General features: G+C 37.1%; 2 protein-coding genes across 4 annotated transcripts; both read left to right on the top strand.

Annotated features, from left to right (window-relative positions):
• The first annotated feature begins 4,790 nt into the window (after positions 1-4,790).
• On the top strand, positions 4,791-13,180 carry LOC133738714 (protein PSK SIMULATOR 1-like). 2 transcript variants are annotated; one of them, XM_062166294.1, is made up of 13 exons: positions 4,791-5,171; positions 5,311-5,799; positions 6,639-6,964; positions 7,100-7,192; positions 7,280-7,370; positions 9,248-9,341; positions 9,801-9,898; positions 10,452-10,521; positions 11,028-11,131; positions 11,601-11,705; positions 11,869-11,945; positions 12,222-12,266; positions 12,350-13,180. In XM_062166294.1, exons 2-13 carry the CDS (start codon positions 5,461-5,463, stop codon positions 12,864-12,866), a joined length of 1,959 nt encoding a protein of 652 aa, XP_062022278.1. In that variant the 5' UTR covers positions 4,791-5,171; positions 5,311-5,460; the 3' UTR covers positions 12,867-13,180. The 2 variants fall into 2 exon arrangements, with proteins under 2 accessions (XP_062022278.1, XP_062022277.1); XM_062166293.1 differs by having other exon boundaries at positions 11,601-11,717.
• A 683-nt stretch (positions 13,181-13,863) lies between these two features.
• On the top strand, positions 13,864-22,249 carry LOC133738365 (protein PSK SIMULATOR 1-like). Of its 2 annotated transcripts, none has more exons than XM_062165894.1 (13): positions 13,864-14,003; positions 14,457-14,697; positions 15,807-16,126; positions 16,237-16,329; positions 16,429-16,519; positions 17,386-17,476; positions 18,346-18,443; positions 19,095-19,164; positions 19,503-19,606; positions 20,309-20,413; positions 20,553-20,629; positions 21,462-21,506; positions 21,593-22,249. In XM_062165894.1, exons 2-13 carry the CDS (start codon positions 14,533-14,535, stop codon positions 22,047-22,049), a joined length of 1,716 nt encoding a protein of 571 aa, XP_062021878.1. In that variant the 5' UTR covers positions 13,864-14,003; positions 14,457-14,532; the 3' UTR covers positions 22,050-22,249. The 2 variants fall into 2 exon arrangements, with proteins under 2 accessions (XP_062021878.1, XP_062021877.1); XM_062165893.1 differs by having other exon boundaries at positions 17,386-17,491.
• The last annotated feature ends 223 nt before the right edge of the window (positions 22,250-22,472 follow it).

Raw genomic sequence — 22,472 nt, 5'->3', positions numbered from 1 at the left:
TATTTCATATTCACCAAGTTTTAATAAAAGTCATGTTCCTTTTATGAAGATTCACTCTGATGTCTGGGGTCCTGCGAAAATTTCTTCTCTTTCTGGAGCTCGGTATTTTGTAACGTTTATTGATGATTGGACTCGCATGACATGGGTGTCATTACTGAAGAATAAGAGTGATGTATTTGGAATGTTTACCGAATTTCACAAAATGGTGGCAACTCAGTATCAACAATCCATCAGAGTGTTTCAGTCTGACAATGGTGGAGAGTTTGTGAATGGCCCTATGATTGAGTTTTGCCGGTCACATGGAATTCGTCATCAAACCTCAAATTCTTATACTCCTCAACAGAATGGTTTAGCAGAACGGAAGAACAGGCAGTTGATGGAAGTTGTTCGTGCTTCCTTGTTTGGCATGAATGTACCTCTGTCCTATTGGGGAGAAGCAGTGAAATCAGCAGCATATCTTATCAACCGTACTCCTTCACGGGTGATTGAGTTTCAAAATCCTCATCAGAAGCTTCATACACTTTTGACCATCCCTTCTATGCCTAATTTGGAGCCCCGGGTGTTTGGGTGCACAACTTATGTTTATATTCCCAAGCCTCAACGCAGCAAGCTTGATCCCCGTGCCCGTAAGTGTATATTTGTTGGTTATGCTGACTTCCAGAAGGGTTATCGATGTTATGATCCTCGTACTAGCACTATACATGTCTCTCTTGATGTTGCTTTTCGTGAATCCGAGCCTTATTACTCAGGGGGAGCTTCTCAGTCTTCCCTTCAGGGGGAGAGAGGTTGTGAAGGGAATCCTCGTTTTATTATTGATTTTGATGTCTTTGAAGACTTGGAAAATTTGGAGGAACGATTTGAAGGTAGAAATTCAGAAACAAAAAATGCGACTGCTGAACAGAGCATTGTGAATTCCGAAATAGAAAATGCGACTGCTGAACAGAGTGCAGTTGCCGAACAGAGCATTGTGAATTCCGAAACAGAAAATGTGACTGCTGAACAGAGTGTTGTGAATTCTGAAACAAAAAATGCAACTGCTGAATAGAGCGTTGTGAATTCTGAAACAAAAAATGCAACTGCTAAACAGAGTGTTGTAAATTCTGAAACAAAAAATGCAACTGATGAACAGAGCGTTGTGAATTCCGAGATAGAAGAGACGACTTTTCTGGATAGTTTGAATCAAAATCAAGACGTATCTGAAGATCACACACAAGATATTCCCCCTTCTGCATCACCAACTGAAGATCCCGGTCAGAATGATCCACCTCAGGTACCCCTAAACTTTAATGAGTCTTCTTGGTTAGAAAGTGTCGAACCTAGGAAATCACAAAGGGTTACCAAGGGAATTCCTAAGAAACAATATGAACCAGATATCAAAGCCAAAGCTAAATACCCTATAGCTAATTTTATGTCTAACCATTAGGATTTCTGGGTCACATGCACTTGTTGTTGATCAATTATCTACTGTATCTATTCCTAGTAACGTGCATGATGCATTGACGGGTCCAAAATGGACAAAGGCGATGAATGAAGAATTGGAAGTTCTTCAAAAGAATGCAACATGGGAGCTAGTACCTATGCCGGTTGGAAAGAAGACTGTAGGATATCGTTGGGTATTTGTTAAACAGCGACAAGCGTAGCCCGTGGCCCACCATTGTACCGATACTGTCCCAACTTAACCACCCAATAGGTGTTGGGTTTTAATCACAAAAGGCCTCGGTACAATTGGGTGAGATCCACCCACTTATAAGTTATATTTTATTTGTCACTTTTCCAATGTGGGATCTTTCCTCTCCAACACGCCCCTTCACGTGCAACCTAACTCTAGGTCTGCACGTGAAATTAATTAATCCAATTCCCACATTGGAAATTGGGACACAAGTCTCATATCGGAGACTTGGTCAATACAATCCAAAAGCCCACATTGGACACTTGGTAATTTCGATGGCAATACAAGGAACCCCAATTTGGGCTCATGATATGTGCCTACGTGGAGACGCAATTGGAGAATGACCCGCTCTGATACCATGTTAAACAGCGACAAACGTAGCCCGTGACCCACCATTGTACCGATACTGTCCCAATTTAACCACCTAATAGGTGTTGGGTTTTAATCACAAAAGGCCTCGGTACAATTGGGTGAGATCCACCCACTTATAAGTTATATTTTATTTGTCACTTTTCTAATGTGGGATCTTTCCTCTCCAACAGTATTTACTGTGAAGCTTAATGCAGATGGAACTATTAATAGATACAAGGCGAGGTTGGTTGCCAAAGGATATATCACAACGCTATGGGATTGATTATGAGGAGACTTTTGCACCTGTGGCAAAGATTAATACTGTTCGGATTCTAATCTCACTTGCAGCAAACAAAGATTGGCCCTTGCACCAGTTTGATGTGAAGAATGTGTTTCTTAATGGGAATTTGGAGGAAGAAGTGTAGATGGATGTGCCCCCAGGTGTTAAGAATTACCCAAGTGACGTTGGCAAGGTGTGTAAATTGAAGAAGTCTTTGTATGGCCTGAAGCAGTCTCCAAGAGCTTGGTTTGGAAGATTTTCAAAGTCCATGAAAGCCTTTGGATACAGACAGAGCAATTCTGACCATACCTTGTTTATCAAAAGCAAAAATGGTAAGATTACAGCTCTTATTGTGTATGTTGATGACATGATTGTTACAGGGGATGATCCGAAAGAGATGAATGAATTGCAAAAATATCTGTCAAAGGAGTTTGAAATGAAGGATCTGGGACAACTGAAGTATTTTCTGGGTATTGAAGCTGCAAGGTCTAAGAAGGGGATTTTGCTTTCACAAAGGAAGTATGTCCTTGATTTACTTGCTGAAACGGGGATGTTGGACTGCAGACCAATGGAGACACCCATTGAGATGAATCACAGACTTGCTATTTATCCTGATCAAGTTCCAACTGATAAAGGGAGGTATCAACGTCTTGTAGGAAGGTTGATTTATCTTTCACATACTAGACCTGATATTGCTTATGCTGTGAGTGTTGTTAGTCAATTTATGCATTGTCCTAGTGAAGAGCATATGGATGCAGTCTTTCGTATTTTGAGGTACTTGAAGATGGCGCCAGGTAAAGGGTTACTGTTTCAGAAAAAAGATGAATTGGAAGTTGTTGGGTATACAGATGCAGATTGGGCTGGTGATAAAACTGACAGACGTTCTACATCTGGGTACTTCACTTTTGTTGGAGGGAACCTTGTCACTTGGCGTAGTAAAAAGCAGAAAGTTGTTGCCAGATCAAGTGTAGAAGCTGAGTTCCGAGGTATGGCACACGGAGTATGTGAAATGTTGTGGATTCGTAATGTCTTGAAAGACCTGGGTTACAAGCTTAAAAAGCCTATGGATTTGCATTGTGATAATACAGCTGCCATTGAGATTGCACATAATCCAGTTCAGCATGATAGAACAAAGCATGTGGAGGTTGACCGTCATTTTATTAAAGAAAATCTTGACAGAAAGGTTATTCGCTTTCCATTTGTAAACTCAGAGGAGCAATTAGCTGATGTTCTTACTAAAGGAGTGTCCAGGAAAGTATTTGACAGCTCAGTTGACAAGTTGGGCATGATAGACATCTATGCACCAACTTGAGGAGGAGTGTAGAATCACTGTAAATCTGTATGTAATTAGGATTTTATTTAATTAGGATATCCTGCAATTATGGAAAGATTGTTTCCTATTAGAGTTAGACTACTCCTTTGTACTTGTATATATACACCCATTGTGGGATGAATAGAATCATCAAATTAACCCTGAATTGAAGTATTCTTTTCTGCTGGGCATCAGTATGTACTTGGTTTAAAAGGAAAAAGCTTTCTAGGTATTTTGTATTGATGGCTGAATCATCGCGCATGTATAATTATGAGATTATATATATTGATTTTTAAGTGTGTTTAAAAATCGGGGCGTAACATCGTTCTCCAGTATTAGTCTAGGGGTGGGCATCTTAGACCTGGTATCTATTTAGAACAAGTCCAGAATTAATGACAAGATTGGATCATGGTTGGGTTTTAGTTGTTGTCCCTCCAATCTTTTGTATTTGTGCTTTTTCTTGGTTTTCGTGGGCTCCACTTCGGAGTTCCAATTTGTATCAGGCTAATTCAGTTACTTGTTTTTCTTTGTAAGGAAAATGATTTTGGTCTAGTCCCTGTTCTCCTAATTTTGTATTTTTAGATTTTATTTCAATAAAATTGCTAGCAGGGGATAGATTGGGGGGAGGGGGGGGGGGGCTTTTCTGGTTGTGGTGGTCCCCCTCTTCGGAGTTGTGTGGATGGTAAAACATGCATCTCAAATCACTGCAGAAAAACTAATATCGCCTAATCCTTACTAATTTATAAAACGTAAAAAAAAAAAAAAAAAAAAAAAAAAAACCGACACCACAAGCATTCGGTTCGGTTAATGTTTATCGGTACGGTTGGAGATGAAATCAGCTGTCCCTAATACACTATCCCAATTTTGTCCTCATGCATTCATTGGTCTACAAAGATTTTATTCTTAATTATTTGTTCAATTTTTTTATTCTTTATGGACCAATAACTGCATAGGAATAGAATGAAAATAGTGTAATTGGAGACAGTAAATTTCATCCATCCCGTACAGTTGAGACTCTTGGCCCTATTAATGGTTAAGGACTTAAGGTCACGGTCTTTTCATTTTCTCGCTTTTGGACGAAAAATGGTACAAACTCGGATCCTAGTTTTGTTTTAAAATCTGAAAACCCAATGCAATGTTTATAGTTTATTAAATAAATAGGCCAGCAGCGCCGAGTGGGTGACTTGGGGCTTTGACTACCATCTCGTCTTCCTTTTCCTCTTCGCCCTCACACACCCACACACAAAGAGACACTCTTTTGTTCCAGAGCTACTACTCACCACACCTTCTACAGTGTATAGAGAGAATGAAGAGAGGTTTTTTTTTTTTTTTTGGCAAGAAGAGAGGTTGAAGGTTGATAGTGAATGAAGAGAGGTTGAAGGTTGAAAGTGAAAGAAGCAAACAAAAAAACTAAACTCTCTCACAAGTCACAAACACTATTCCTGTTTGCAATTGCAGGCGTTGCTTTTCATTTTTCCTTCCTCAGCTCTTATTATACTCCAAATAGCAAAGCCCATCCATCTATCTTCCTCAATCTAATACTTCCCACAGATCCAACTGTAAGTCTCCTCTCTCTCTCTCTCTCTCTGTCTTTAGCTCATACCATTTTGAAATACTGGTGTTGGGTTTGTTTCTCCCATTTGTAAAAATCTGAAATTTTTTCGATTAATGGGTTTTGACTGTTTTCTTGATTCGCAGCTACATGGACCTGAGCTGATGGACTGGAGTGGCTACTTGGGTTTGAACATGGCTGCTTTCTATGTTAATGACTTTGGAGTAGATCATTCTTGTTTTACAGCTTCCTGAGGAACCTCATCACTTCAATCTTGGGTGGGTTTTAATTTTTGCATGAAATATACTTGGTGGCTTTTCATCACAATGGGTGGGATTTGCTCCAAGTCGAGGAGATCCACTGTTGAGGATGTCGCTGCAAATGTTGCTTCCACTGTAATCCTTCCTAATCTTAATGGACATGCTAATAATGCCTCTGCTGGAGTGCCCCCCAAAGCGTCGCCGGTTATTGATGGGATGGATAAACATATACGAGACCCTTTTATGGCGCCAGAGACCAATACTATGGTACCTTATGGGCTCATCACCGATGATGTCAATGACGGCATTCCTCATTTGTCTAGAGCCTTGTCGCAAAAAAGTAGAGCTACCAAGTCTAAGCAGGCTGTTGCAAAGGTAATTCTACTTCTTCTTGCTTATGTTGTATTGTAATGGCTATTTTTATATGACAGTATGAATGCACATCTTCCTTTCTATAGCATTTGGAACCACAAAGCCGCTGATAATATGTTGATGGAACTGGTACTCTTAATAGTGGAGCCATTAGAATGAGCATAGCACTTCTAGTACACTTTATATTGCGGAAGGTTAGACTAGAAGGCCTCATCTGGTTTTTAATCGCGCACAACCTGAGTTCAACATAAAATCTAAGTTCTAAGTGAATTCTACACCGTAAAGAGAGCAACCGGTCAATAGCAATAGGTAATAATTAGCCTGCCAAAAAAGGAATTCTGTCTGTACATATGAGACAACCTACTGAGAACTTCAGTTGAGAAAACCATATAAGAGGGGACTAAGATGCATCTATCTAGTTGTGAGTATCACCAATTCACATTTGATCTAATCATGATATGTTAGTCCTCAAGTTAGGCTCTTATTAGAATGCTGACACCAATTCACATCCGATCTAATCATGATATGTAAGTCCTCAAGTTAGGCTCTTATTAGAATGCCGACACCAATTCACATTCGATCTAATCATGATATGTAAGTCCTCAAGTTATTGGTTAGGTGTTTTAAATTTCTCCTGTAATATGGTAACATTAGTTTGTGTACTTGGGGTTCTTGTATAAGTATAAAATTTGTTGGTCGGTGTTTGAAGTAGATATTGAATCAGTAGTGAAGTAAATGGTACTGCTTTTGTGTCTAAATACATATAATAAAACATGTTTTTGTTTCTTTATTTTGTTTTTACTCTTATAGTTATTTGATTGTTTTATTATGCTTGATTACAGGTATCAGAAGTGAGCTCCCGTCTGGGCAGGGCTGGTACTGCGGGACTTGGGAAGGCTGTGGAAGTTTTGGACACCCTTGGCAGTAGCATGACAAATTTAAACCCTAGTAGTGGTTTTACCTCTGGGGTGACAACAAAAGGGAACAAAATTTCAATTTTGGCTTTTGAAGTTGCAAACACAATTGTTAAGGGTTCAAATTTAATGCAATCCCTTTCAAAGGATTACATCAAACATTTGAAAGAGGTTGTGCTTCCATCTGAAGGGGTACAGAATTTAATATCGAGAGATATGGATGAACTCCTGAGAACTGCTGCAGCTGACAAGAGGTTGGTAGTGAAACTTTTCCATCTATACTTTTCTGGATGTTTAGAAAAGCTGTGTTTGTTATTACCATCAATCTTTAAATAATAATATATGAAGGTTGGAGAATAATTTATGGTTTTATTGTCAAATCCTGGCAGAGAAGAACTTAGTGTCTTTTCGGGAGAAGTTGTGCGTTTCGGAAATCGTTGTAAAGATCCTCAGTGGCACAATTTGGATCGCTACTTTGAGAAGTAATCCTAACAAATCTTGTTTGTTTTCGTAGTGTATACTCAATTTAATCCATTTCAGATTCTGATGGTCACCTGTGCTATATTTAGATTGGGTTCAGAACTTACACCTCAAAGGCAATTGAAGGAGGATGCAGAAATAGTGATGCAACAATTGATGGCCTTAGTCCAGTATACAGCTGTAAGTTAATGCATGTATAGAGAATGCTGTGTCTCAGTCTCATTTGCGTCCATTAGTGACTTATCTTAGAGTTCATGTAACAACATGCACCATGTTATTCTAGAGATTTTTTTATTTTATTTTCTTTTTGTCTTAGTATATTCTTTCTGCTGGGAAAAATGAATTGGTATACGATTGTCATTGGATTGATTTTACCTCTAGTTTTATAATTATCATTCATCATTCGTATGTTATTTCTTTCCGAAATCTGATTTGTCTGAATATATAACAAGGGGATAAAGCTCAATGAAATTCATTGGTAATTCATAGATACAGATGAATCTTTGTAAGTTGGTCTGAATAAAAATTGACTAGTTTCCCCTAGATAAGCAATTATAAAATCCATGTGAAATTGATTTTTGTTACACGTCTGTTATCAAATATTCAGTAAATCTGCCTTAAAAGGTTGGTATGAAGCTTGTTGTTACAGTAGTGAATTGTATCATTGTTGAACTGCATCATAATGCTGCATGATTAAATTTAGATATTTTTTACAAAGGATATACTGCTCTGCATTCTTGCAGATGCATTGAGTATCGTTTTAGTAGACATTCCTCATTGACTAACTATTAAATCAAATAGTCAATACTTGTAGATGTTGAATAGAGAGAGTGTGGGCATTTCTTTTGGTTTCCACACTCTAGGATATCCTAATAAACTTAAATTTTCTTCGTCACCTGTAGCAGCTGTACTTTTCATTCTACAAGATCACCTCATGTCCTTGATAATTCCAGTATGAAAGAATGAGTAGCACAAAGTTGAGAAATATAAGTGCAGAGGGGCTCATGAAGCTCTTCTGTTTAGTTATTGGGTGGGGAAGAGGTTTTTTTTTTTTTTTTTTTGGGGGGGGGGGGGGTGGTGAGTGGTGCACCCTGTACTCTTAAGCAATAGAGTGAGCCTCTTTGCAAAGGGTAAGATGCACCAAGATAAAGAGAAAAAGAAAAAAATAATTAAAAGTTTTACCTGTTGCTAGATTGTATTCTCCAGGTAATTCAACGGAACCTTCGATTTCCAATGTTTCATGAATTTTCAGCTCTTTGATGGACATTATGGTGAGAATAAAACTGATGTACTCATTTCAGCAATAAAGTAACTTCTGAACCAAAATCCTTTGTGCTGTTGCTCGACAATCTTGCCTTCTTGACCTAAAGGCAAGACATCATAAGAGTAGGTTATTTGATCAAATTTTAGGGCAAGCAATTCTAAAACAGCATAGGTGGATTTGAACTTTTCATGTCTCCAAACAAGGCAGTCTAATATTGTACTTGGGAAACCACTGTAAGTGGCCTAGTGGTTCTTGCCTAGTTGGGTGTGCTCCCCAACCTAGGTTCGAACCCCGAAGCTGTCAAAGTGGCCAGGCACTGTGCTGCAATGCACAGTTGAAGCATTTCACATGCGCCGAAGGGGTTTATCTTGGGCCTAGGAAGCCTTTGGGTTTCCCTTGACAAAGTCAAAAAAATATTGTACTTGGGATTGGACTTGATTTCATGGTCTGTACCTAGGTTTAGTGCCTGAGTGTGCTGGAAGCAGCTTGTAGTTGGAAGGCTATATAACAGGAAAGGGAGCACAAAGATGAGTGGATACTGTAGTAGCAGTACACTTCTGGACCACAGATTTTAACCCTCGATTGTTTGAGAGTACAGCACTCGTTTGATTGCTCTGTGTGTGTGTGATCTATGCCAATCTATGCCTGTTTTGTATTTTTTTTCTTTTCTTTTCTGTTTTTGAATAGATAAACAAGTCTCGTATTGCTAAAAAATGTTCCAACCGCAAAACTACTTGACAGATATTATTCCTTGGAGCTTTACTGAAGGAAAGGCACCTCTTTCTTGTTACAGGAATTATATCATGAGTTGCACGCATTGGACAGATTTGAACAAGATTATCGGCGTAAACTTCAAGAGGAGGACAACTCCAATACCACCCAAAAAGGTAACTTGTATTAACATTGTTTTTGGTTCTTTCTGCCATTTTTTTTTTGGGTACAGGTGCATTCCATCTGGTGTGTATGTGTGTTTCTGTAGGGTAGGCATTGGTATGCCCGGGTATCACTATCCCCTAAGATGACCCAAATTTGGCTGTGCCAAGTCAAATAATGGTGCTTCTTTACTGATTTCTGAAATTGTTCAGTATAAAAAATAATATATGATCTTTTCTCCCAATAAAAGTAGTTAGTGATTTGACTATTTTCTGCAATTTTTTTTTTTTGGCTGGGCACTCAAAAATGCTCCTGTGGGTAGTCCAAGACTCCAAGTCAATACATCTTTAATTCCGATGATTGGCCTGATTTTTGTTTGTTGAAATTTTGATATCCTATATTTGTTTTTTTGCACGCCACAAAACTATAACTATCAAGTAACTTTGTCTGGTTGTGTCTGTATTTTGACACAGGTGACAGCCTTGCAATTTTAAGAGCTGAGTTGAAAAGTCAAAGGAAGCATGTGAGAAATTTGAAGAAAAAATCACTCTGGTCTAGGATTCTGGAAGAGGTAGTAAGCTAATATTCCTTTTTTGTCTATCTTGCAGAAAATAGGTTAAGATGCATTTTCTTTTTAATTGACTCTAGTGCTTACTATTGGAAGGTAAATATTTTGTTTCATATCGGATATTTACCATGGGGTTGGCCTCACGGAGCAGCTGTCAATTCCAATCCAATTGAACTAGTCACGTGATAAAACTGTGGAAGCTTTTCTTTACAGTCAGAAACTTGCTTCGTGTACCCATTCTTTAATGAAAATTAATTAGAAAAAAGAAGATACCCTCTTGAAAATTACTAAAAAAGACTGATGAAGAAAGATAAATTGATTCTGAAACTCAATAGAAATATCATTTCCACCAGCTGGCCTTTTTAAATAATTGTTCTTTCAGTTTTGCAATTTTAAAATAATAGTTGATTACAGGGTGTTGGGGTCTTTCGGGAGTATCCTAAGAACTGTTGAGTAAAAGGGTTGTTTAAATTTGGGTGGGTATGTTGAGTAAAAATCTATGTCTAAAGATTTTTCTTCAAGTTCTCGCAACCAATCGTATATCTCCTATTTTCAGGTCATGGAGAAGCTTGTGGACATTGTGCATTACTTACATTTGGAGATCTATGAAGCATTTGGCATTGCTGGTATGCTTCAAAAATTTTCTGATAATGGTCTTCTAGGATGCCTTCTACTTCTCCTTGGGAGTAGGAAAGGGGTAGAAAAAAATATGATGTGGATTTGGCATTCCCTCTTAGTTTTTACCTTCCAAATAAATTTGCATATAACTTGGATTGCAAACAATCATGACCTTGTTCAATTATAAAAAGTGAGAAGTATCTCTATGTTGGCAGTATGTAATTAAGATACGGGAGACAACTTTGTTCTCTTGACTTTGTGTGGTTTCTAAAGGACCTAAACCAATGCTACATTAAAATCCACTGGAATTTTATAGGATAATGCTGTTACTCCTTTAATACTCCAAAGTAAAGAAATGCTAACATCTCTTTCATATATATGTCCAGCTACTGCCTATAATATTATTTATGTCTTGCAATACTTGAATCTTGCATGCACTTATTGCAAAAGTTATTCATTGTGGTCAATTATTGAGTGACTATTATGTGATGCATCTCTTTCTTTGATCTTGCAGATACTGATAAACCTGTGAAAGGATCTCAGAACCATCACAAAAAGTTGGGGTCTGCTGGTCTTGCCTTGCATTATGCAAATATTATCACACAAATTGATACTCTTGTGAGTTTTCTTTCCTTATGCGTAAACTTTTTTTGTATGTGGGATTTTGGGAAAAGGTGTATTCCTAAACTTGTTATTTCCTTCTTACCTTCTTGTTTATGCAAATATTATCACGCTAAACTTAATCTTGTAGTCTGCTAATTGAGTGGGAAAAGGTGATAATATCTTTTTTAACTACAAGCTAGCAAGTTTACCGTTTCAGACTATTATTATGATCAATAGGCTACTTAAGAGTGGTACAGCCAACTTAACTATGAGAGAGTACGTTGCATCCACTTCATTTTTTGAAACACAGTTTAAAAGCATGGTTATAGTAATTTTCTGGATTATGACAAATTTTCTATTTTTTTCTTCTCACAAATTCAATAACCATTCCTCTGCAATTCAACCGTTCCTGTTGATTAAGATATTGGAAACATAGGCTTTATATCGGTCAGGGTCTTATGATTTAACATTTGAATGTAACCAGGTGTCTCGGTCAAGTTCTGTGCCTCCAAACACACGAGATACGTTATATCAAGGGCTGCCACCTGGTATAAAGTCTGCTCTGCGCTCAAAACTACAGTCATTTCAGGTTAAGGAAGAGGTATCTGTAGTCTATGTGATTCACGGAAATATTAACAAACCAAAGTTATATTTTTCTTATCATTTTATTTCTCCACTTCACGGTTGACTGTCAATTGTTTCCTCATCCATGTACTGGTTTATAACTATCTCTTCAAATGCTATTCTCACAGCATACAGTCCCTCAAATCAAAGCTGAAATGGAGAAAACTTTGCAGTGGCTTGTTCCCATTGCCGCTAACACAACAAAGTAAAGCTCCATTCTATTTACTCATCTACTTTATTTTTCTTCATTTTATTTTGTTTTTTGTTTTCTGGGTTAGCTTTTCACCTCTAGTACTTTGCAAACTCTGCGGTTGAACTAAAGAGGAATTGTACAATTAGTTTCTCTCAAATTCTTTCCAAGTGGCGTATTGACATTGATCAAAATTTTTACTGTGCCCTCTATATCATTTATGATTCAAATCTGTTCAAAGTTTTTAGTTCTATATATTGAGTGGTGCTGTTTGCTATGTGTTTCATTTAGAGCTCATCATGGCTTCGGTTGGGTCGGAGAATGGGCAAACACTGGGTGAGTTCTGACTTGCAGATGCCTATTCATTTACTTATTGCTCTGCCATATTTTGGTAGTTTTAACAGATTTTAATTCTTTAGGTCTGAGATGAACCGAAAACCTACTGGTCAGACCGACTTGCTGAGGATTGAGACACTACACCATGCTGATAAAAATAAAACTGAGTCTTACATTCTTGAGCTGGTAGTGTGGCTTCATCATCTGGTCAACCAAGTGAGAGTTGGAAATAATGGAATCAGATCTCCTGTTAAGTCCCCTATTTGCTCCCCAAACCAGAGGACAATTCATTTATCTACAAACAAGCCCAGCTGCCCATCCCCCATATTAACGGTTGAAGATCAAGAAATGCTTAGATATGTAAGTAAGAGAAAACTGACACCGGGGATTAGTAAAAGTCAGGAATTTGACACTGCAAAGACCAGGTTCAGTGAGTACCATAGGTTAAGTAAGAGTAGTAGCCACTCTCCAACAAGTGAGCGTAGGAAGGATCCTTTTCCCATAAGGAGGCTATCCTCCGTGCCTGTCATTAACTTTGATATCGACAGGAGCAAAGCATTGGATCTCATTGATCGAGTGGACACAATTCGAAGTATCTGAGAATTGGCAGGTAAAAATGCAGATGCGAAGTGTTCATGTGTATGTCTAATACGTCCAACTGCGACAATTTTTCCTTGGGTGCGCTCCTAGGTTGTGGCGATGGTGATGTTGTGTTAGTAAGCAAATGCTGAGTGATAAGTCACTGGCTTTTTGGATGTTAAAATCTAGGGCGGTAAATGTATTCAATGTAAGTCGAACTCTGTAGATGTGGAAATGGAAAAGGATGTTGAGTTATAGTTTCCTTTGTTTTCTGTATGTACAGAACATTCAAATAATAAGTAAAAGTTTAAGGTTTCCCTTTTCTAGTTTTTAAACCAGTAAAAGTTGATGGTTCGTTTTACAATCGATCCCTTGCATTCCATGGAATCAATTCGTTTATGGGTTTTGATAACAAAAGAGTAGATCAAATGGTGCAAATGGTGCAAATGTTAATTGCTGTGTAAGTGAAAGGAGGGTATTGTAGGGTTTAGAGACTTGGCTCATCTCAACCAAGGTATGCTAGCCAAAAACAGGTCATTATCTACTCTGAACCTATTTTTTGTCTTTGATTGGGGTTGAGGTAGCAAACCACTTCAGTTATGTTAGCAACTTAGTTTAGTAGTACACCTGCCCAGTTAGTATTCGCACTGAAGTCCACGAGTTTATCTCAGCAAAGCCAGACTAATCCCTCATCGCAGGCACATAATCCCGAATGCGTCTAAAACTTACTGGCCATAAATTGGTGGGAGTTGGAATTGGGAAAAACTTGGGAAATGAATGTGTTGGAAAACCCAACTCTTGTTATTTTCTGCAACAGAAAAAACTCTGGAAACAAACCCTCTTTACTGTGGAAAGGAGTGCACTGTCCCGTTGAGCTTGCTTAACGTCTAAGATAATATTAATTTTGGTTTGCAACTCTTAAATTAATAATGACGTAACGCCTGAAGGAGACTGGAAAAAATAATATAAGGTCTAGCAACATTCTGAAATAAATAAAAGAAGAAATTAAAGGCCGGGAAATATTTCATATATATTTTGTTGGGAACAAATGGGCAACTGCGGAGAAGCTGCTAGAAAGAAAAGTAAACGCGCGAAACTTGAAAATGCCGACTCGGGGCAACCTTGTCTGCTCTTTCTTCATCCCTCTCATCAATCTGGGTAACCTACTTCTCTCTCTCAAGTCCTAATCTCCCTTTTGGCTACTTTTTGAGTGTCCTGCAACAAGAGCTGTTTATCTATGTATGTCTTGTATTGGGTTTCTTATGCTGTCTTCAGCCTTGTCTTCCTGAGTTGGGGCAGACTTTGTTGCATTTGGGTTTGTTGAGTTTATGTTATTTCACTTTACTTTTGATTTGAGTGATTCATTTATGGTTTCGGTTGCTTTCATAATTCACACAGCTGAATCAAATACAATACAGTTATTTTGCACTATAGCTTCCTTAAATGCGGCTTCCAAATTTGCAGCTACGTGAATAGTTTAACTACCATTAGACGTCCTATGTTATGGGTTTAATATTATTTGAAATTTGAATGGATGAATTAATAGCTTTGGGGCCATGATATTATGTGTTATGGGAAAGACTGAGATTCTAACCTTGCAACTGTTTTCAGTTTCAGTTGTTGGAAAGATTTCTGCTATAAAACTTGTCCATAACGAGTCAAATTCAGTTTTTGGGTGATTCACATAATGGGTGGGATTATCAACAGTGTCAAACGGACGCCCAAAGTTGAAGATGTCACTGTAGCTATAAATTATCATCATGCTAGTAATGGGTGTGATGAACTGCCCCCAAGAGCAAATGGTATTACAACTCCATCCAATTGCTTCTCTAAGCAGGCAGCTGTTGCTAAGGTAATATTTACAAATTTGGTTCATTCTGAAATTCCTGTTACTTATGGTGTTTTCAGACTGATCATATATTTTTTAATCAGATAATGTGTTAAGACGTAGCCTCCATTTATTGTGGTAGTCTTTCTTCACTACAAGTATGTGAAAAGTAGACATACTAAGAATACATTATAGTCAATGTTAATTCGTAATACAGATTTCTTGACTACTGATACTATCCTGTTTGTCCAAAATATGGAGCCATGATGGGTTATGAGGTCATTCTGTCAATCCTTTTATTACATAAATTTTCTTAGTCTCACCTGAATTTGAATTTATTCCTGTGTTGTATTTGTCTTTTAGTTTAATACTATAGAAGCTAGGGCTAATGAACTTCATGAATGGAGTCATCCTCCTTGTTCAGTTCCTTTCCCATGGAGATAGCTCTGTTATCTGCATACTAATCCAATTAGAGATTAAGTTCTTATCATTTGTCAATGGTTTACTTGAATATTCAAATTTGGACAAGGAAACTAAAGTAGCTACACATTGGTTCACAAGTGCTTTACCACCTTGCTACAAGAACCATACTTGAAATTTCAATATGAGGGCAGAAATTACTATAGGAGAAGATAAAACTTTGTACATGTAATCTGAAGATGTTACTTGTCCTATACTCTTTTGTTAGCTCTATGGTTTTCTGTTTTGTTAGAATTAAGAGACTACAGCATTTTTTATATTTTGATCGACTGAAAGAAAGCAGTATTCTAAGGTTTCGGTCGCTGTTTTGTCTGCACCTAATAATTTCATCTGGTGAGCCATGTGGTTTTTGCTGCTGTTTCCCTCTGTTGTGGACCTCCTATCCACTTTTCTTATATCATTCAAACAATCAATAAAACTTCTCTTCTTTCCCAAAAAAAGGAAACTAAAATAAAATAGAGTAACAAAGTGCAGTGCTATTTAAAACATAGACCAAACTGAAATTGTATTTCTGCATTTCTGATCGTAAATTTTGCATTTATGTGCCGTTTTGGGTGTACATTATAAATACAGATTACAGTCTTCAGTTTTGATAGGAATATTGAAAATTTTACCTGTTGTTGAACATATAAGTTAATGTCATCATACTACAGGTTTCAGCAGTAAGCTCTCTTTTGGGTAAAGCTAGCTCGATTGGATTTGGGAAGGCAATGGAAATTTTGGACAGTTTTGGCAGTAGCATCACAAATTGGGACCCCACTTTGAATTCTGAGGTGCAAATAAAAGGGAATACAATTTCAATTTTGGCTTTTGAAGTTGCAAACTCAGTTGTCAAGGGTGCGAAGCTAATGCAGTCCCTTTCAGAAGATGAGATCAGATATTTAAAAGACGTGCTGCTACCATCCAAAGGGGTGCAAAGTTTAATATCTACAGATATGGATGAGCTCCTCAGAATTGCCGCTGCTGACAAGAGGTGACTCGTAATCAGCATCACTTTTTAGTTGTATTTAGAATAAGAGTATCTCTTATTATTTGATTATCATCTTAGAAAAATAATGACTTTCTGCTTCACAATTATTGCAGAGAAGAGTTGAGAACTTTTTCGAGAGATGTTGTACGTTTTGGAAATCGTACTTATGATCCGACATGGCACAACTTGGATCGCTATTTTAGGAAGTAATACTACTGCAATATTTTAACTCACGTTCTTGCTTAATTATAACATTTTAAGTGAGACTTCTAATTTGTTTAATCTGCTTATTTTTATTATAATAGGACTGGCTTGAAAGTTACTGAACAAACTCATTTAAAGAAGCAAGCAGAGAGAGGGATGGAACATTTGATAACTCTAGTTCAGTCAACAGCAGTGAGTATTTGCACACTCTTCTACAGGAAATACTACATTATTAGTTACAGTTGCATCTGTTAATGGTTTAGTGTTGAATATCTGACATATGTTTATCCAGTTCGAGACAAGTTTAAAATAATAAAAAACAATATGATAACACAAATCTTTTATCTCACCTTTTGGGAAGATGTTTGTGCACAGTACATTTTATCTTTTGTATTTGGTACCTAACATTTTAATTTATTTGCAAAGGACTGGATGGGAGAACATATTCATTTTCTCATTCTAACACTAGGACCTCTCCTTGAATTAATAGAAATATACACCTTTTTTTTATATTTTTTTTATATATATTGGACATGTACTCTGATTTTTTGATTGAGCTTTTAGAAGAGCGGTGATGCATCTTGTTTCATTATACTCAGTTACAAAGACAATTTGCTATTTAATGCTGATAAGTTCTTGTGTGTTGTTATTGCTCGCATTGTTAGACTAGCTTGAATAAAGTGTGTCTGGTATTGGGCTAGGAAAACAAATGATTCCTAATGTTTCCAAAGCTTCTTTAAAAAATATTCGGATGAATCTCATCATAACCAAAATATATTGCTCTTTTCATGTTGATTTTGTAGCTAGAATAGCTTTCCTTGCGATGTAGATCAGGATGTGTTCTTATGCACTGATGTAAAGTGTAGGGGATAATTTTTATTTTTCATAATAGTAAGAACCAAGGATTATGGGAGTCAGTGGACATAATTAAAGCTTTGAGATGATGAAGTAGAGAAAAGGCATTGATGAGTGAATACTTCACTGCATAAGCTGAGCTGGGGAAGCATTTTACCTTGGAACACTAATGAAGGAAAGTCATATTTGTTTTTTGGTTTCAGGAACTATGTCATGAGTTGCATTCATTGGATAGATTGGAACAAGAATATCGGCATAAGCTTGAAGAAGATAGTTCAGTTACTGCTAGAAGAGGTAACCTTGTCTTTGGTAAATTTCATTAGAGTTGCATATTGTGGTCTTGTAAGCAAAAGAAAAGTTGTCTCTTATTGGTGTCACATAAAGTACTTTTTTACAGCTGATGGTAGGTTTTGAAAACTTCAAAAGCACTGATAATGTAATAAGCTGGAAATGTCATGCAGTCTAGTAGTCGAGTTCATTGGACTTCTCTGTTAATTGTCTCGAGACTTGGAAATTAAATTTCTTACACCTACAAACTATAGGAGTAATGCTCCCATAGGAATATTAATCCTAATCCTAATTAATGAAGGTATGTTATGCTGTATATAAAGAAGTGGTGGGCTTTTTGTTTCAGCCGCTATGTTAAGCCAAAAAAAAAAAAAGAGAAAAAAAAAAAAAACACAGAAGAAAGATTATATCCTTCCTCGTACACCTCTTACAACAATTACTTTCCACACCTAAAAGTACTTATGCGTCATGTTCCAACAATATTATGCAATAGTGAACAGCGGGGAGCCTCCTTGGCTAAGTTAGTTAGTCCTTCAAGACAGATCTTCAAACTAGCCCTACATAGTTTTTGAGTTGCTTCAGTAGCAACAAAAATACCGTCCACCTTCAGTTGTAAGTTTTAAAGTTTCATCAACTTTGTAAGGGGGTGTGGTACTCTTCACCAGCCTAGGATGTGTGGTACTCTGTGAATGTCCATTGATATTGATAAATGCACTCAATGAGTTTTTGGAATTAGTTCTGTTTATATCTTTCTTTGGCTTGGCTTGGCTTGGGAAGGAATGCACCAATTTACCTCATATTGCTGTTGCTTCTGTCCAGAAGATTGTCTTGTTTATACTTTTGTTTGATGGTTCACATAAATTCTTGACATGCAGGAGACAACCTTGCAATTTTAAACGCAGATATAAAGAATCAAATGAAGCTTGTAAACAGCTTAAAGAAAAAATCACTGTGGTCAAAGACTTTTGAAGAGGTAGAAATGTGATCCTTCATGTAGCTCTCTTTATGAGCACAGTATGCACAGAATATATAGAAAATTTCACTTATGGTCAATTTGGCAGCAGCTATACCTAAAAAGACCACCTAATTTCTTATCCATTTTTTTCTAAGTAACAATTGTGCAAAATGTTACTGACCCTCAGTATCATTTACTTATTGACTGCAATATAGCCCATTTTCTTAATTACAGAAAGACCGTAGAGCGCAAACCTACCTAATAAAACCCATGTTAAAATGTTTGCACCAGCTTGAAGAGAAGGATTAGATAGTTTGCAACTGTTACAAAACATCAGTAACAAATCTGCCAGTCAATAGCTTCTCCTACAAAAAAAGAAAAAGAAAATAATATAATCAGCGACTCTTCCCTTGCACCTCTTCTTTATTGGCGGTCAAGGGAAATGTCTTCTGTCTTTGTGTCCCCAGGAAAAAAAGAGTCAAGTGATTTCAAGTGTAAAAAGCTCTAGAATTTAATATAGGATAATAGAGGTTGATTTTCTCTGTTTCCTGACAATATTAGTAATTATGCATGTTCTCGTGAAGTAATGGGGTTAAAGTCGGTCCTTTAATCTTTCACCAGATAAATCAATCATATTTACTAATTCTATCTAATATCTTATGTTTACAGGTTATGCCGAAGCTTGTAGACATTGTGCAATTATTACACTTAAAAATTCATGAAGCTTTTGGAAGTACTGGTATGCATTCAAAAATAAGTCTGAGTCTCTAATTATGGACCCAGGAAGTCTCGAATGACCCCTTGATTTATCATTAATAAAATTTTACATCTTCATTTTAAGGCCACCGTTGTTATAATGACAATATAATCTATTACTTTCTAGCAGGCTTTGATAGGATAGTGCTCTTTTTGAACGAAAAGAAAGTCATTCATAGAATCTATTACCATCGAATCAGATATTCATTTATTATACTGCTGTTTCCTCAAACAGAAGAAAATAGATTTAAGTGTTCTAAGTAGAAGAAGGTGATCATGATTTGTAGAAAGTTTCTTAATGTCTTTCCCTCCCCCTTGCAGATGATGACGAACCAGTGGAATGTTCTCAGAGGAACTGTAAAAGGTTGGGGCCTGCTGGTACTTCATTACACTATGCGCATATTATTACACAAATTAACACACTTGTAAGTTTAGATTCATCCCCTATTGTTTCCTTGACCTTTTTTATTTCTCAAGTTCTATTAATTTATATCATCACAATTTCGTTCACTATACCCAACCATCAAAGGGGAATGAAAATCAGCATAGCTTGCTGAAAATGTTTTGTTTGAGGACCTAAGACCTTAAAGGACAAAGTTTAAATACATAAAACTATGTCTAAATTTTTGATAGAGAGGAAGCAAAAAAGGGTTTGATAATATTTTCATATTTTGTATATTCTCTCCTGTTCTAGAGAACAATAAAATAACTAAAAAAAAGGACCATAACCTAACAACCCTCTTCAAGTCGGCACATAGATATCACGTATGCCAACTGGCCAGCAATTAGGATATGATGGAGGGGTTTACCACTTTCAGTTAGAACATCTATTATATTGCCTCCTTTTATTAGTCTATCACCTGGATGTGCCTGAACTGTCCTGCCCCATTGGGTCATAAATCTATGACAAACAGTAATTGTTTATATGCTGTAAACATAACTCTTCCAAGTATTATGAGAATGCAAGGTGCAGATTGCTCATTATGGTATTATTCTGGGTATGAGGACAATTTTTACATTTTTGTTGAAAAGTCTATTGTGTTTTTCAATACAGAACTGATGTGTAAATTAAATGAGAAATATTGTTGTTCATAACCTTATGCTGAGTGATATCTGATTATAACCAGGTGTCTCGATCAAGGTCAGTGCCTCAAAGAGAGATAGATACTCTGTATGGGGGACTGCCATGCAGTGTAAAGTCAACTCTGCGCTCAAAATTTCAGTTAGTTGAGGTTGAGTTATATGCTTTTCTGTATTATGATTGCCAATTGGAATTGTTATTATTTGCATTGGTGTATTCTCTGTAGCAATGATGTTCCACAATGAAAGCATTTTATGGATGATTTACCTCTAGATATGATGTTCTTGCAGCTCACCATTCCTCAAATCAAAGCTGAAATGAAGCAAACTTTGGATTGGCTTGTTCCCATCGCCATTAACACAACCAAGTAAAACTGCTACCTTTTATCAAATCTTTAGTTGGGTTTGAAAACATCTAGCAACCGTTTTTTATTTATTTATTTATTTATTTTTATTTTACGAGTTACTACCTTGTGTTTTCAGTTTTGCAATTTTGACATAATCCCTCATACTATTACTTACTGACCTCATGCAATCCAAATCCATATTGGAGAAAGTGTCAGTAATTGTTTTAGCTGTGGCACACGAACTAAGGTTTTTCTCCGTGTAGGGTCATAAAAGAATAAACCCTCACTTTCCCTGCCCCTTGAAATGGTAAATGACTCTTTTGCTTGAAGGGTATACTTCCCAATGCAATTCTCTGTTCCCACTCAGATAAGAAACCCTTAATTTGCGTGGCATGTCCGGGAATTTAAGAGCCCATGCAGTCCACTTTAGCAGCTGATAGAACTGGTGATGATCATGGGGGCTGTTTGTCAAAATTGAATTGCACGAGACTGGTAAGTTAATGGGGGGGTTTTGTCGAAACTGAAAACACACAGATAGTAAATTGCAATTAATGCTTAATAATAAATCTTTAATCCCGTCTACAGCCGGGAAATTCTTACCAATGTATGAGTCCATAATGTGGAAGGGAAGAAAAATGTTGTCACTTAGCTTTCCTTTCTAACATGAAATTACTGACAGTGGAACATACCCTTCCTGGGTTATGGATGACTTTCTCTGGGAACCATGATCAGTTCTTAAGTGGTTGACGAGGGACTTTTTCTTCCTGCTTATATCTGTTTGACCACTTCATTGTTAACACATATTCTGTTACTTCAACTTCACTGATTACGAGTGTAATTTTGTCCATTGTAGAGCTCTTCATGGCTTTGGATGGGTTGGAGAGTGGGCAAATACAGGGTGAGATTTTCAGGCTGCCCCCATGTGTGTTTGTCTGTATATATTTTCATATATATTCTTTGAACTTTTCTAATTCAACTTCTTAGGTTTGAGGCAAGCTGGCATACTGGCTTGACTAGCATTCCGAGGATTGGGACTCTACACCATGCCGATGAGAAAAAAACTGAAGTTTATATATGTGAACTAGTAGTCTTGCTACATTATCTGATCAGCCAGGCGGGGGTTGGCCATGGTGGAATGCCATCGTCACCTGTTGAAACCCGCAGCCAGAGGACGAATGAGTTGACAGCTGAAGATCAAGAGATGCTTCAGGATGTGGGTACAAACAGCATCAGACTAGGAATGAGTAAAAGTCAGAATTTTGACGCAGGAAAGGCCAGCAGGTTGAGCAGACACCATAGGCTGAGTAAGAGTAGCAGAGACTTCCTAGCAAAAGATAAACTTCCCATTGAGAATCTGTTGTCTAGGCCCATAGACTCCGATATAACCTGGACCAAGTTCTTGGATGTCATTGATGGAGTTGACACAATGCGCAGGTTCTAAGTTGCACACATGAATACTAGTATGCGTTAATCCATCTTTTTAATCTTCGAGTGTGTAAAAGATAATCTTCAGTAGCATCTTCCCTGCTAGGCGCTCTTAGTTTGACCCAAGGGAGGTGTTACATGAGTTTGAATTTGATGGAAACTGGTGAGCAAGACAAGTAGCATTTTGTAAATTTGAAACTTATGGTTGTAGGGAAAGTTATGTATGAACTTTATTGACAAAATACTACACTACAAACTAGTGGTGTTCACCTAGTCACCCAAAAAATCATGCTCAATCACTCTTGAACTAAATTAACGGTAGAAAACAAAACAGCTCAACTTAAAAATAATTGTTTCCAACTTTGGATTTACATCCAAGGGTGATTAAGCATGATTTTCTTGGTCCAGTTACTAACTAGGTGAACATTATTGTCAAACT

The sequence above is a fragment of the Rosa rugosa genome, chromosome 3 (genome assembly GCF_958449725.1).
Source record: "Rosa rugosa chromosome 3, drRosRugo1.1, whole genome shotgun sequence".
Lineage (NCBI taxonomy): Eukaryota > Viridiplantae > Streptophyta > Magnoliopsida > Rosales > Rosaceae > Rosa > Rosa rugosa.
The sequence above is the reverse complement of the archived record's forward strand: the minus strand, read 5'-3'. Positions and strand labels throughout refer to the sequence as shown.